General features: G+C 34.2%; 1 protein-coding gene across 1 annotated transcript in view; it reads right to left on the reverse strand.

The window, feature by feature from the left end:
- Window positions 1–13,473, reverse strand: part of HERC6 (HECT and RLD domain containing E3 ubiquitin protein ligase family member 6) — a 52,729-nt gene that overhangs the window by 28,760 nt on the left and 10,496 nt on the right. Inside the window, exons 6-11 of the mRNA XM_027853417.1 lie at window positions 13,144–13,238; window positions 8,217–8,341; window positions 5,112–5,251; window positions 3,754–3,827; window positions 2,402–2,523; window positions 329–388 (exon numbers count right to left, since the gene is read on the reverse strand). Of these exons, the coding sequence (XP_027709218.1) occupies window positions 329–388; window positions 2,402–2,523; window positions 3,754–3,827; window positions 5,112–5,251; window positions 8,217–8,341; window positions 13,144–13,238 (616 nt within the window). The remainder of the gene's footprint in view (window positions 1–328; window positions 389–2,401; window positions 2,524–3,753; window positions 3,828–5,111; window positions 5,252–8,216; window positions 8,342–13,143; window positions 13,239–13,473) is intronic.

Genomic DNA, 13,473 nt, shown 5'->3' on the forward strand with positions numbered 1-13,473 from the left:
TATCATGCTAGGTAAAAAAGAAAAAAATCCCCTTCCTCAGGTAGCCATGTGGTTCAGTGAATAGACTAGACATGGAGTCAGGAAAGCCTGAGTTCAAATCTAGCCTCAGATACTTACTAGCTTTGTGACCCTGAGTAAGTCACTTAACTTCTGTCTGCCTAAGTTTCCTCATCTGTAAGATGGAGATAATAATAGTATCTATCTCCCAGGGCTGTCATGAGGATAAAGTATGATGATATGTATAAATTGCTTTGCAATCTTAAAACACTTATAAATGCTAGCTATTATTCTATTTAATGAAATTAAATATCATCATGAGTATTATTACCTTTTCTTCAAAAAACTGGCAGTCAGAGAAGCAGGATATGAAAATATCTCACAAATTTCCCTACATGAGAAAGAACACAAAGGTTAATTAAAACAAAACAAACAACAAAGCATACTTCTTCATAGTTTCTGTTTTCATGATCAATTACAGTATAAATTACCCACAACTTTTCTATGTTGTGGGCAATAGGCAATTATATATGTGAAGTCCAAAATAATAACATAAATGAAGTTTGATTTTGGAGTTGTCCAAGAAGAATTTATTTTTTAACATGTGCAAGTATATCTTACTTTACATAAGAGACATATCCCCTACCAAAAAATTGTGTATAAGCCTAGAGTTGTGAATATATGATGTCAAAAAACAAAAATTAAAGTTTACAGGAAAAATTATTAACTTCCTTACTTATAAGATCATAGATTACTGCCATAAAGAACCTTAGAGGTCACTTAGTTTACTTCTATCTTTTACAGATGAGGAAGCCAAAGCCCAGAAAGATTAAATAGTTTGCCGAAGGTCACAGAGTTAGGCCAACTTGAATGTTGAGCCTATGATTGAAAGCTATTGTGCTTTATAGTGAATGACAGTGTCTCATAGTGCTTGTTTTGTTTTTTGTTTGTAGGCAATTGGGGATCAGTGACTTGCCCAGGGTCACACAGCTAGTAAGTGTCTGAATTGAGATTTGAATTCAGGTCCTCCTGACTTCAGAGCCAGTGCTCTATCTACTGCACCACCTAGTGCTCGTTTTTAAATTGATTTTATTTAAGTAACATGTACTCTACTGAAATGTCCTGTAGAAATTCAGAGAAGAAACTGCCATACAGCTCTATGAATACATACGAACACCAAGGAGGGTCAGTGAAGGTGATCATGGAATCAAATTGCCCAGGTTACCTCTGTAATTATATTACAGTCCCTGTTCCCTACCTAGATTGATTGATTGTTCACCACCAAGACCACCATTGACAATTCTTGTGTCTTACTAAACACCAGGGGCAGTCCCAAGGTAATAAAAGCTTGGACACTGTTGTAATGATTCCATTAGTCATTTTCCTATATTTAGCATTTCCTGATCTTATGACTTAAAGAAGAACAAAAATAAAAATCAGGATTTTCCAATTGGATGAAACCAATTAATATTTTTGCAAAGACAGATAAGTCTCTAATTTGAGAGGAAGAAATCGGAAGGAGGCAGAGACATCAGGTATTTCAAAAATACAAAAAAAAAATTCTCAAGGCAAAACACAATCCTCCAATGAAGCCTAACATTTCTAAAGGAACAAAAAGAATAGTATAGGCTGTGAAATTACATTAGTCCTAAGAAAACAAAAATGTTGGTCTACACTAATCTCTCTTTACATCTAGAGAGATCCTACGTGCTCCCTTAGTGGTAGGGTTATTGGGGGCACCCTCAACAATTGTTGGAGAAAGAAATTTTAACAGCTAAACATTAGCTTATGTATTGTTGTTGTTTTTCCTTTGTTCTTACAGAGAAGCTATGACCTCAGCAGGATGATGTGTTGGCTTGCAAGTCAGTGGGCATGGAAAAGGAGAAAGGCAGGCCTGCTTTACCGAGAGGCTCCAAATCACATAGCAAGTTAATGACATTGGTCCTTCCTCTTTTGCACTCTTTTCTAAACATGTTGGACCATTGGCTAATTCAGAGTACTGCAGAAGAGTCCCCTGTAGGTGAATGACCTCACGTAATTTCTCTGGGCCTCAGTTTCCTCATCTGTAAAATGAGGGGGTTGAATTAGGTGGTGACTAAGGTCCCTTTCAGCTCTAAATCAACGATCCCATGAATCAAATGATCTGTAATGATTCTTTCAATTCAAAAATTGATGAGCCTGTTTTTATTTTTATTTTTGTTTTTAGGCAATTGGGGTTAAGTGACTTGTCCAAAGTTCCACAGCTAGAGCCTGTTTTTCTATGGGGGATTCACAGCAAAGGATTGATTTTCTCTCTTCTTTCTTTTCTTTCTCAGTCTTTCAAATAATGATATTTAAGGTATTATACCCCCCTGCCATAGTCTTAAAACCTGCTGTACAAAGGGAGAAAAAGGTATAGAATAACCTTTCTGACTCTTTATACTCTTCACTTTCAATTTCCACTGTGGTCCATTTCTTAATCAGAATTTGGTTGATCTGGTTGATTTGCGGTAGGCTTCTCCTAGCGGAATGTGAAGAACTAACATCCTCCAAGAAGAGAAAAAAAAAAAGATGAAAAAACATGTAAACAGAGCTGTAAGTCTTGGGGTGTTGCACATGACATTGGCATAACCACTACCTTATTAAGCAACCAGAAGTGGTTTCTTTGACATCTCCAGTAAGTCAGTCATTTAGCATTTATTAAGCTACTCTGGAACCAAATGTCCCAAATGAGTGATGTCTCAATCACTTCCTGGAAGGGAAAAGTTTTTTAAGTAATGATTTTTGAAGATACCAACTCTTGGCTAAACATTCTACATCACCTTCTAAAGCCTTTGTCATGAGGCAGAAAATTCTGCATCATTTCTTTACTAATCGTGTCTCTGATGCCAAAATGAGCCTTCTTTGAAGAAGGATGTGCTGAGCTTAATCACATCACAGGTGAAGAAATACTCTATATAGATGAATCACTGTTTGCCTTTAAAGGAAAATGAAACATGAATGGTAGGTAGGATTACAAAGCTTTAAAAAAAATTGGACTTATGATTTCCATGATGACAAAATCAAATTAGAAATGGGGATTGCGGGATGCATATGGATTTAATTTAAAAATATGATGTTATCCATGTTTCATTGCATTTTTTTATTTTGCAAATTACTTCCCAACTACATTTAATCTAGTTCCATGAGCACTCAGAAGTAGTGTGGGGATGGCATGCAGCCTTCAGGCTGCATGTTTGACACCAGTAAGGTATGAAGAAGATATAGTCTTAGAAAATTGTCTGGAAGCGTTGAAAGGTTAAGTGACTTGTCCAGGGTCACAGAGCTAGTATAGCAGAGATAGGCCTTGAACTGGACTCTTATTGATTCTGAGGATAGTTCCCTAGCCATTATGCTATGCCACGCTTCCTCTCTTGTAAGCCTAAGAAATATAAAATGAAAATGTGTCATCTAATGTAAATTCCCTATGTAAATATTTTAAATTTCATCCCTAGCGTAATGGCAAATTCTTCTACTATAACAGATTTTTGGTTGCTTGAACTTAGAACAAAAATAAGTGAAGAATTTTCTAATCTACTAACATGCATTAAAGACCCATGAGAAAAATAATTTAATTTTAAAAAAATGCTAACAGAGCATACATTCAATCTTCTTTATGTTTTGAGATAGAAATAAAATTTGAATACAAATCCATAAGGATTAAATAATGCTTTAAATACTGCCCTGAAAAGCTGAGCAAAGAGTTAACAAATGAATCTGAAAGCACAAGAGATATACCTTCGACTGGATAGCGGTCACAAAATTGGCATCTCCTCCTGCAAATATGTCTTTCACTTGAACATCTGCAAAGTCTGAAAGAATGACATAAAACTGAGTTTGTGTGTCCTTGAAAACAAGGGAATGTCATGAAACAAGGCTGGTATACTTTGGTGTAAATTAGGTGATATTTATGCCCTCAATTTATGAACCTTCATAGAATCATGGATTTAGAGCTGAAAGGGACCTTTTAATTCATCCAGTGCGACCTTCCTATATTATAGATGAGGAAATGGACTCTCAGAGAGGTTATGGGATTTACACAGCCCTACGTAGTGTATCTGGATTAAGATTCAGACCCCGGCCTTCTAATTCCAAATATTTTTCCCTTTCCCTTTGAATTATGTGTCATTTTAAACTTTATAAATACAATAAAGTTATGGAAAAGCCAATATACTGTTTGTGGAGTCATGGACTGGTCTAACTAATCTGCAAAGCAATCTGAAATTATACTAAGGAAGTGACTGACATGTTTATGCTCTTTTTCTCAGGGATGTCACTGTTAAGCATATTCCCCAAGAAGGTCAAAGACACAAAGTCCCACATACAACAAAATGCGTACTTTTTGTAGCAGCAAAGAATTGATTAACAAAGCTAATATCATTGTTTGGGAGCGGGCTGAACAAATTGTGGAAGATGAATGTAATGGAATCTTACTGCTCCATAAGAAAGAGTTTGAAGAAAGCATAAGCCTTCTCCAGTGCAGGGTGGGGAAGTACGGAGACAGCTTAGAACTTAAAATATAATAAAAAATAAACTAAATTTTAAAAAAAGAAAGCATAGGAAGACATATGTAAATCAAAGTAAGCAGAACAAGAAAACAATATACTCAATGACTATACAGATATAAATGGAAAGAGCAAAAAAATAAAAAACCAAACAAAAGCTGTATAATCATTATGATCAAACTCGGCTCCAAAGAAAAGACACGAAAAAGCACCTCCTTCCTTTCATTGCAGAGGTGGGGGTATCTGGGTGTGGAACAATGAATATACTGTCAGGCTGAGCTGATATGTTAGAACTGTTTTTGTTTTCTTTCTCTTTTTTGTTATTTGTTGAAAGGGATAGCTAATCAGATGGTGAAGGAAGAGGGATATATTTGGAAATGAAGGTAATGTAAAAGCAAAAATTACCTACATAAACTTTTAAACAATTAAAGACTACAGATTTGTTGACTACAGGAATCATTGCACAAGAAAGAGTTTACAAAATTCAGAATTTACAGTTCTAAAACAAAAATAATTTTGCAAGATTGTAGAGAAAGAAGCTGAATAGCTTCTCTCTTTCCCAAAGAATAGAAAAGCTCTAATCCTTCTTACCACTCAAAGAAATCAGATTGCTAATACTGAAGTTCTGTTCCAGGCTGCCTGGTTGCAAAAGGCTGTTCAGGTGACTTTGAGACCCACAACCAAAGGATACCACCTGGCCAGTGGTATAGGCATATGCAAGAGTGTGATGACTGTTGGAGAAATAACACAGTATAAATTAAATTAGATTCCCAGTTTTTTATTCTAAAGAAAGGTGAAGTTTCTTAGCAATACAGTAACAGGTATAATTTATATAATGTACCCAGTGCCATATCAAAATTCCATTCTTAGAGTGGTAACATCTGTGAATATTATCAAATATTACATATTGAAGATGCAAATTCAACTCAATCTGATAAAACAATTCTTAAATCCCTACAGTATACACTGGACTGTGCTCGGCACAAGAGATACAAAGATGAAAAATAACATGTCCTCAATCTTATTATTATTATTAACTTCAAGATGGATGATCTCTGAGCTGTCAGGTTTTTTACTGCCTATGGTTCCCATGAAGTCAAGTCCAAAATATTTTTACATTAGCTCTCATAAGTGCATGGCATTTTACTAGGTGTTGTGCGTTACATTAAAGACGGCCCACTTAAAACAAATGATTTTAAATACTTTAATTGAATTGAATAAATTTTCCTTTAGAATTAGGTCTTACAAAATGGATAATGAATAATGAATAAATAAATGGATAATGAATAAATTTTCCCTTAGAATTAGGTCTTACAAAATTTTTATTTTATTTTTACCTAGCAATTATTTATAGTTTTAATTACACTAGTCTAACACCTGTTTCATTAGGCTCTCCCAAAGAGACTACAGATACTACTACTGTATCTTTCAGAGACAATTTTAACTGGTAGTCTGGAGACACTATTTATAGAATGATTCCGGAAGAGAAGATCAAGATTCTTTTGCTGATATTGCTGGGGAGAAGCTGGGAGAAGACAAAACGAAAGAGGATAGAGCAATTATCTTTATTGACCAAACTAGCTTAACCTTTATCTTGCAAATACAGAAGTGAAATCATTTACTGCTACAGTGAGGGTCTGAGATAACTCTGGTGATGACTATCCTCACAGCTAAAATATTGTAAATAATTATCTATGTCTTTATTATTGATTTCAGTATTAATAAAGTGCATATTCAGTAACTTTAATGTTTATTTGACCCTAGGACATTGAGGGTGATATAGAGAGATGGGTAATGACTATTAGGAAAGGAAGTTTCTCCAATTATTAAATAAGTAACACTTGATGAATTCGTGGGGACTTTTATCTTAGTGGATTAAGAGATATGGTAACATTTTATTAACTGAGCGAACACACAGACATGTCCCTGAATTACTCTACAATTCAGGATGATAAAACGAAATGCAGAAACAATGATTCACGTCCCGGCCTAGAGTTAACCTGGCTACAGCAGCCTCTGTAAAGGAGCTCTGCGTCATTATGTTGTTTCCTCTTGTCACAGCCCTGCTGGACTGTGAGCCTTCTGAACACACAAGCACATATTTGACTTCTTTTTTATTGCCAGAGTAAATTCTCAAAAAAAAAGTGTTAATTAAATTTAAAAGACAAAAAAAAATTTTGTCAGGTGCCTATTATGGTTGAGGTGCTTAAGATAAAAAGATAAAAACAAACCAGTCCCTCCCTTTAAGTAGTTTATAGTCTACTGGGGCAAATTATTTATAGAGGGATTTACAGATGATTTCATTGGTTTTGAAAACTACCAGGAGTTGAAACTCTCTCTGCCAATGCAAGTTGACACTTTCTCTGTGACTTATTATCCTAGAGAGTTAGCCAAATGCCCTGAGCAGATAAATCAACATGAGATAATTGGAGAAGGGAAAAAACACAACTTGAGGGCATCAGGAAAGGCCATCCAAAGGCGGCAGCAGTTGGTTGTTCTAAGTAGTGGAGATGAGGAGGGCAGGAATTCGAGTTATGCCCGTGCAAAGTGGGAGTATCAAGTTCAAGGACAGTTTGGTTAAAAAATAGATTGTGTGACTATGAAGGAAGTCTGGAAAGGCAGGTGAGAGCCGATTTTGGAGGACTTTAAATATTAGCTTGGAGGAGTTTGCATTTCATCCTGTAGGTAATAGGGAATCACTGAAAATTTTTTATCAGAGCTTTGACTTGGGCAGATTATTTTGACAACCATTTGGATAATGTTGTTGTTCGGTCCAGAGGGCCAATGACATCAGCAGAGTGATGTCTTGACTTGCAAGTGGATTGGATTTAAGTGAGGCAGGGCTGCGCAAAGTCACCAGCCTCACTCTCTCCTCCAGTCATCAGTCTAGCGGCAAGACATAGGTCAAGAAAACTGGCGATGGCTGCTGGATAATGAATCAGAAAGGGGAGAGAAAACAAACCAGGAACCCAATTAAGGACTTATTGTAAGAGTTCAGACAGACTTGATCAGGGCTTGCACTAGAAAAGTGGCTGCATAAGTAGAAAGAAGAGGAGGAATAGGAGAAATGTGTACATGTCAATGAGACTTGGCACCTGCCAGGATTTGGGAGGTAAGGAAGAGTTAAGAGAACATGATATTTTGTTGTCCAGCATAAACTCTTATCCCATCAGTATCGATGCATTTTAATGTTTTTGTGCCTGAGATATGTGACTCTTTAAAGGAAGTTTTCATTTTCAACAACTTGAGTTTTTCAAATGCAATTTGTTTGGCCACATTTTCAGATTAGTGCAAATTAGTCTTAATTGTGTAGTTCAAGCCATTTTACTTTCTCTTAACTTAAGCATTTTGCTGGAGGAAATGCCGATTTTATGACCACTATCCAGTCAAAGGTATATCTCTTGTGCTTTCAGATTCATTTGCTAACTCTTTGCTCAGCTTTTCAGGGCAGAATTTAAAACATCATTTCATCCTTATGGATTTGTATTCAAATTTTATTTCTATCTCAAAACATAAAGAAGATTGAATGTATGCTCTGTTAGCATTTTTTAAAAATTAAACTTCCTTTAAAGAGTTACATATCTCAGGCACAAAAACATTAAAATGCATTGATGGTATAAGAGTTTATTCTGGATAACAAAACATCATGTTTGAAACTTTTAACCTTTGCTCATGTTAAAGGAATATAGACTTTACCTTCCACAGGCTATTTGAGAAAACACATGAGCTGAATCCACAGTCTGAGGACCCCTCTTCTTAGAAACCTGTCTACGTCCCAGCTGTCCAGAGTTATTGCTTCCAAATGTGAACACTTTGCCATCCTGTAAGGAGCAGATCAGCTTTTGATTAGTAATAGGAAATGAAAAATTAAAGAGCATAGTTCCAAGTAATAGTAGATTTTGTGTATTGAACATGCAAAATTCTAGTGAATGCCTAGATAGCTAGCTCAAGAGTAGTACCAAAATTTCTCCATGTTTCATGTGGTTATTTTCCTAAAAAATAATTTCCTTTTAGAAGACTTCACTGGTTAAAAAGGATACTTGTGGCTGAAGGGGAATATTTCTTGCCTCTTGCTCTACATGTACCTATCAGCTTCGCAAATTTTAAGAAAAGCTTTTGAAATCAAATCACAATAGAAAGGATTTTTAAAAAATAAATATTTGAAATTCCACAAGCAACTTTCAAACAATATAATCTATTCTCAATTTGAATGTAGAATCCATTTTCATTAGACTAGGTAGGCAAATTAGGGGGAAAGGGGAAGAAGAAAGAAAAGTGGATTCAGGACTGAGTCTCAAAAGCATGAGAATGCTATTTGATGGTGGATGGAATCTGGATAAACCATGAAGGGGAAGTTAGACGACCATCTTCCAAAATGTAATATGGAGGATTCCAGTGGAGATATTAGTCGGACCTCTAAGGTGGGGATTGACAAACTGTGGCCCATGAAAATATAAAAACATTTCTTAGCTCATGGACCCAACAAAAACAGGCAACATGGGTCACAACTTGCTGACTCCTTCTCAAAAGTCCTTTCAAACCTTGAGATTCTGTGATGCTGTTGCTCCACCTGAAGTTAGGGCCTCATGTCAAATGCAATAATGGACTGATACCTCTACCAGTCCAAGCAGCATTAGACTTGGAGGCTAGAGAAAACTGAGTTCAAATTTTACCTCCATCACTTACTGGCTGTGCAAAATTGGACAAGTCACCTAGACCCTCCAGGTCTCAGTTTCTTCATTGGTAAAGAGGAATGAGAATAACAATAGCATACACATTTGAAGGATTATTGAGAATCATAGGATCTTTTCCCTCAAATTTATTAAGAAAAAAATAAACAAGCATTTATTTTCTCTTCCTTATGTTCCCTCCTTTCCCAACATTGGACAAAATTAAAAAAAAAAAACCACTCCAAACAATTATGTATAGAAAAGCAAAACAAATTTCTGTATAAATAATGTCCAAAAACATATGTCTTCATGTTGTATCCATCATGTCTATGGCAGGAGGGGGTCAGTAAACTTCATTTTTGTCTCTTGGGATCTTAGTTTGTTATTATATTGATGTTCAAAAATCTTTCAAATATTTCTTTATAATGTGGCCATTATATAATAATTATTCTCCTACTTCTGCTACCACAGAAATAGCTGTTATAAATATTATTCGTACCTATAGATCCTTTCCCTCTTTCTTTGATCTCTTTGGCTTTAGAGGAAGCAGAAGGTTGATCTCTATAGGCCTAGTGGTGGTATCACAGATCAGAGGATATGCACAATTTAATGATTTGGGGACCATAGTTCCAAATCACTTTCCAGAATACATGGACCAATTCACAATTTCACCAACAGTGCATCAGAGTGCCTGTTTTCTCCCAGCCTTTCCAACATTTGTCACTGTTGCCAATCTGGTGGGCTATGAAATAGAAGCTCAGCGTTATTTTAATTTGCATTTTCCCAATTATTAATGATTTGAGGTTTTTTTTATGATTATTGATAACTTGAAATTCTTTCTGTGAGAATTACCTGTCCATATCATTTGAGAATTTTTCTTTTGAGGAAAGTTGATTGTTCTTATAAATTTGATTCAGTTACTTACATATCTTGAAAATAAGAACTTTATCCGAGACATTTGCTGCAAAGACTTCCCTCCTAGTTCATTGTTTCCCTTCTAATTTTAACTGCATTGATTTTGTTTGTGCAAAATCTTTTAAATTTTATATAATTAAAATTGTTCATTTTATTTTTGGTGATTCTCTCTAACCCTTCTTTGGACATGACCACTATCCACAGATTTGAATGGTAATTTCCTTTCTCTTCTAAATCATTTTGAATTTATCTTAGTACGTGGTATAATATACGATATATGGCATATGGTGTGCTAATTTCTGCCAAACTACTTTCCAATTTTCCCAGAAGCTTTTGCCAAATCATGAGTCCTTAGCCCAGTAGCTGGGGTCCTTGGGTTTATTGAACAAGAAGCTACTGTGTTTGTTTGTTTCCATATGCTGGGTAACTAATCTGTTGCATTGATGGATGTCTCTATCTTTTAAGCAGTACTAAAAAAGTTTGATGATTACTTATTTGTAGTATAACTTAAGATATGGTACTGCTAAGCTCTCTTCCTTCCCACTTTTTTGTTCATTATTTTTCTTGAGATTCTTGACCTTTTATTTCTCCAGAAGAATTCTGTGATTATTTTTTTCTAGCTCTATAATGTAATCTTTTGGCAGTCTTATTAGAATAGCACTAAATAAGTGCATGAATTCAATTAGTATTTTTTTATTCTATTGGCTCAGCCTATTCATAAGTAATTGCTACTTCTCCAGTTATTTATCTTTATTTTTTTATTTCTTTATTTCTCCGAAGGGTGTTTTATAATTAAATTCATAAAATACCTAGGTAACTCTTGGAAGATATACTTTTAAGTATTTTAAACATTTTGCACCTATTTTGAAGTAACTTTCTCTTTCTGTTTCTTCTGCTGGATTTTGTTGGTAATATATAGGAGTACTTAATGATTTGTGTCAGTTTGTTTTGTATTTTTCAACTTTGCTGAAGTCATTAATTATTTAAATGAATTTTCTAGTTGAGACTTCAGAGGTTTCTATATAAATCATTTTATCATCTGCAAAAAGTCATATTTGTGTTTCCTCTTTGCCTAAGTTTATTCCCTTGATTTCTCTTTCTTGTCTTATTGCTGTAGCTAGCATTCTGAGTGCTATGCTAAGTCATAAGGTGATAATGATCATCTTTGCTCACTAGAAAAGCCTTTAACTGTTAACAATTACATATAATGTCAGCTTTTGTTTTAGAAGGATATTATTTACATTGATAGGGAAAAGTCCATTTCTTCCTATGATTTCTAGGAAAATACAAAATAAAAAACAGTAATATGTATGGGGTTTTTGTCAAAGCTCTTTTTCAACATCTATTGATGTAACCATGTGGTTTTTACTTACGCTATGAATATAGTTTATTATGTTTTTGTCTTCTATTCCTGGTATAAACTTCACATGGTGATAGTGTATATAATCTTTCTAATATGTTGCTGTAGCCTATTTGCTAATATTTTATTTAAAATTTTTGTCTAAATATCTATTAAAGATACCAGTACACAGTTTTCTCTCTCTGCTTCATCTCTACCTGGCTTAGCAATTTGTATCACAGAAAGAGATTGTAAAGATCTCTTCTTTTTCTATTTTGTAAACTGTTTCTACAATATTGAAATTTCCTTGAATTTTTTCTTTGTGAGTTCATTTATGGATTGATAAGTTCATTTTTGCAATTGTAATAATAGCTAGTATTTATGTAGTACTTCAAGGTTTTGTGTTATTTAAGTGATCATTTCTTCTTTTGTTAATCTGGGTATTTTATATTTTTGTAAGAATTTATCCATTTCCTTTAAGTTATAATTGTTGTTAACACATAATTGGGCAAAGTAGTTCCTATTATTGCCTTTATTTTTATTTCCATTGTAGTGAATTCTTCTTTTTTGATATGAATAATTTGTTTCACCTCTCTTTGAAAAAAAATCATATTGGTTATCTATTTCATTAGTATCCCCCAACTTATAGTTTTATTTATTAATTCATTGGATTCTTTTTCTTTTAATTTTATTAATCTCTTCTTTGGTTTTTTTAGAATTTCTACTTTGTTGCTTTGTTGGGAAAGTTGATTTGTTTTTTTTTTTTTTTTTAATTGTGTGCCCAATTCATTGATTTGTTCTTTATTTTTTGTAAGCAAAAGAATTTGAAGATATACATTTTTCTCTAAGGATTACTTTAACTGAATCCCATATGTTACCTTATTATAATTTTCCTTGATGAAATTTTCTACTGTTTCTATATTTTGTACTTTGATTCACCAGTTTTTTGTAATTGTTAGTCACTAAATAAATAATTTTAAATTCTTTTTTAAATGAACCTTTATTAAACATAGTTTTATTGCATTGTTTTCAGTAAATAATGTATTTAAAATTTTTACTTTTCCACATTTTGGGGTGAGGTATTTATCCTTTAATACATGTTCAATTTTTGTAAAGGTAAAATAACCAGCTTAAAAATATATAAACTCTTTTCTACTCCCATTTAGTAGTCAACAGAAATCTATCATCTCTAATTTTCCAAAGTTCTAAGTTCTTTCAACTGATTAAGTCTTTAATTTCTTTGTTGTTTGTCTTTTTGTTAGATTTGTCTAGGTCTAAAAGGAGTATACTGAAGCCCCCCACTTTTAACTTTAACATAAGAACACTGAGTTTTAGAGCTGGAAGGAACCTTATAGAAAATCATCTAATCTAACTTCCTTGTTATAGCTGAGGAGATTAAGGCCCAGAAAGGTTAAGTGACTTATCTCTGGTCACACAGGTTATTCTCCTGGTGGCTCAACAGAGAATAGAACACTTATCTTTTGACTTCCAAACCACAATAATGATATTCTCCAGATATTTCTTCTCCTTCCCTTTTAAACAGAGTAATATTCAGTACACACACATACACACACACACACATACATGCACACACATGCAGTCACACACACACATGCAGACACACACACACACACACACACACACACCCTCATATATACACACTTTGTTATATTTCTAAGAAGCTTAAGTTTGTTATTACCTGGGTGAGGACAGCTGTATGTTCATCCCCACAGCTGATGTATGTCACATGAAGACTCTTCAGTTCATCAATGGAACAAGGTTTGTGGATTTGCTCTATTGAAGGAAAAAAGAATTTCTATCATACATTTAAAAAAAGCTTCAGGTTTCATTTCGGTTAATAAGATTCAAGCAGGAGAAAAGAGGTAACATAGGAAAGAAAAAAATTAGTCCATTAGCATCTCTGATGAGGACACCTGAAGCCTTAGATACAGTCAGGCTTCACACCCATCCAAAACTCAGTTATTACTGACTTAAAAGCAACCAAGAACTAGCTTTCACACTATGTTTC

This window comes from Vombatus ursinus, unplaced genomic scaffold (assembly GCF_900497805.2).
Source record: "Vombatus ursinus unplaced genomic scaffold, bare-nosed wombat genome assembly UNPS02009975.1, whole genome shotgun sequence".
NCBI classification, from domain to species: Eukaryota; Metazoa; Chordata; class Mammalia; order Diprotodontia; family Vombatidae; genus Vombatus; species Vombatus ursinus.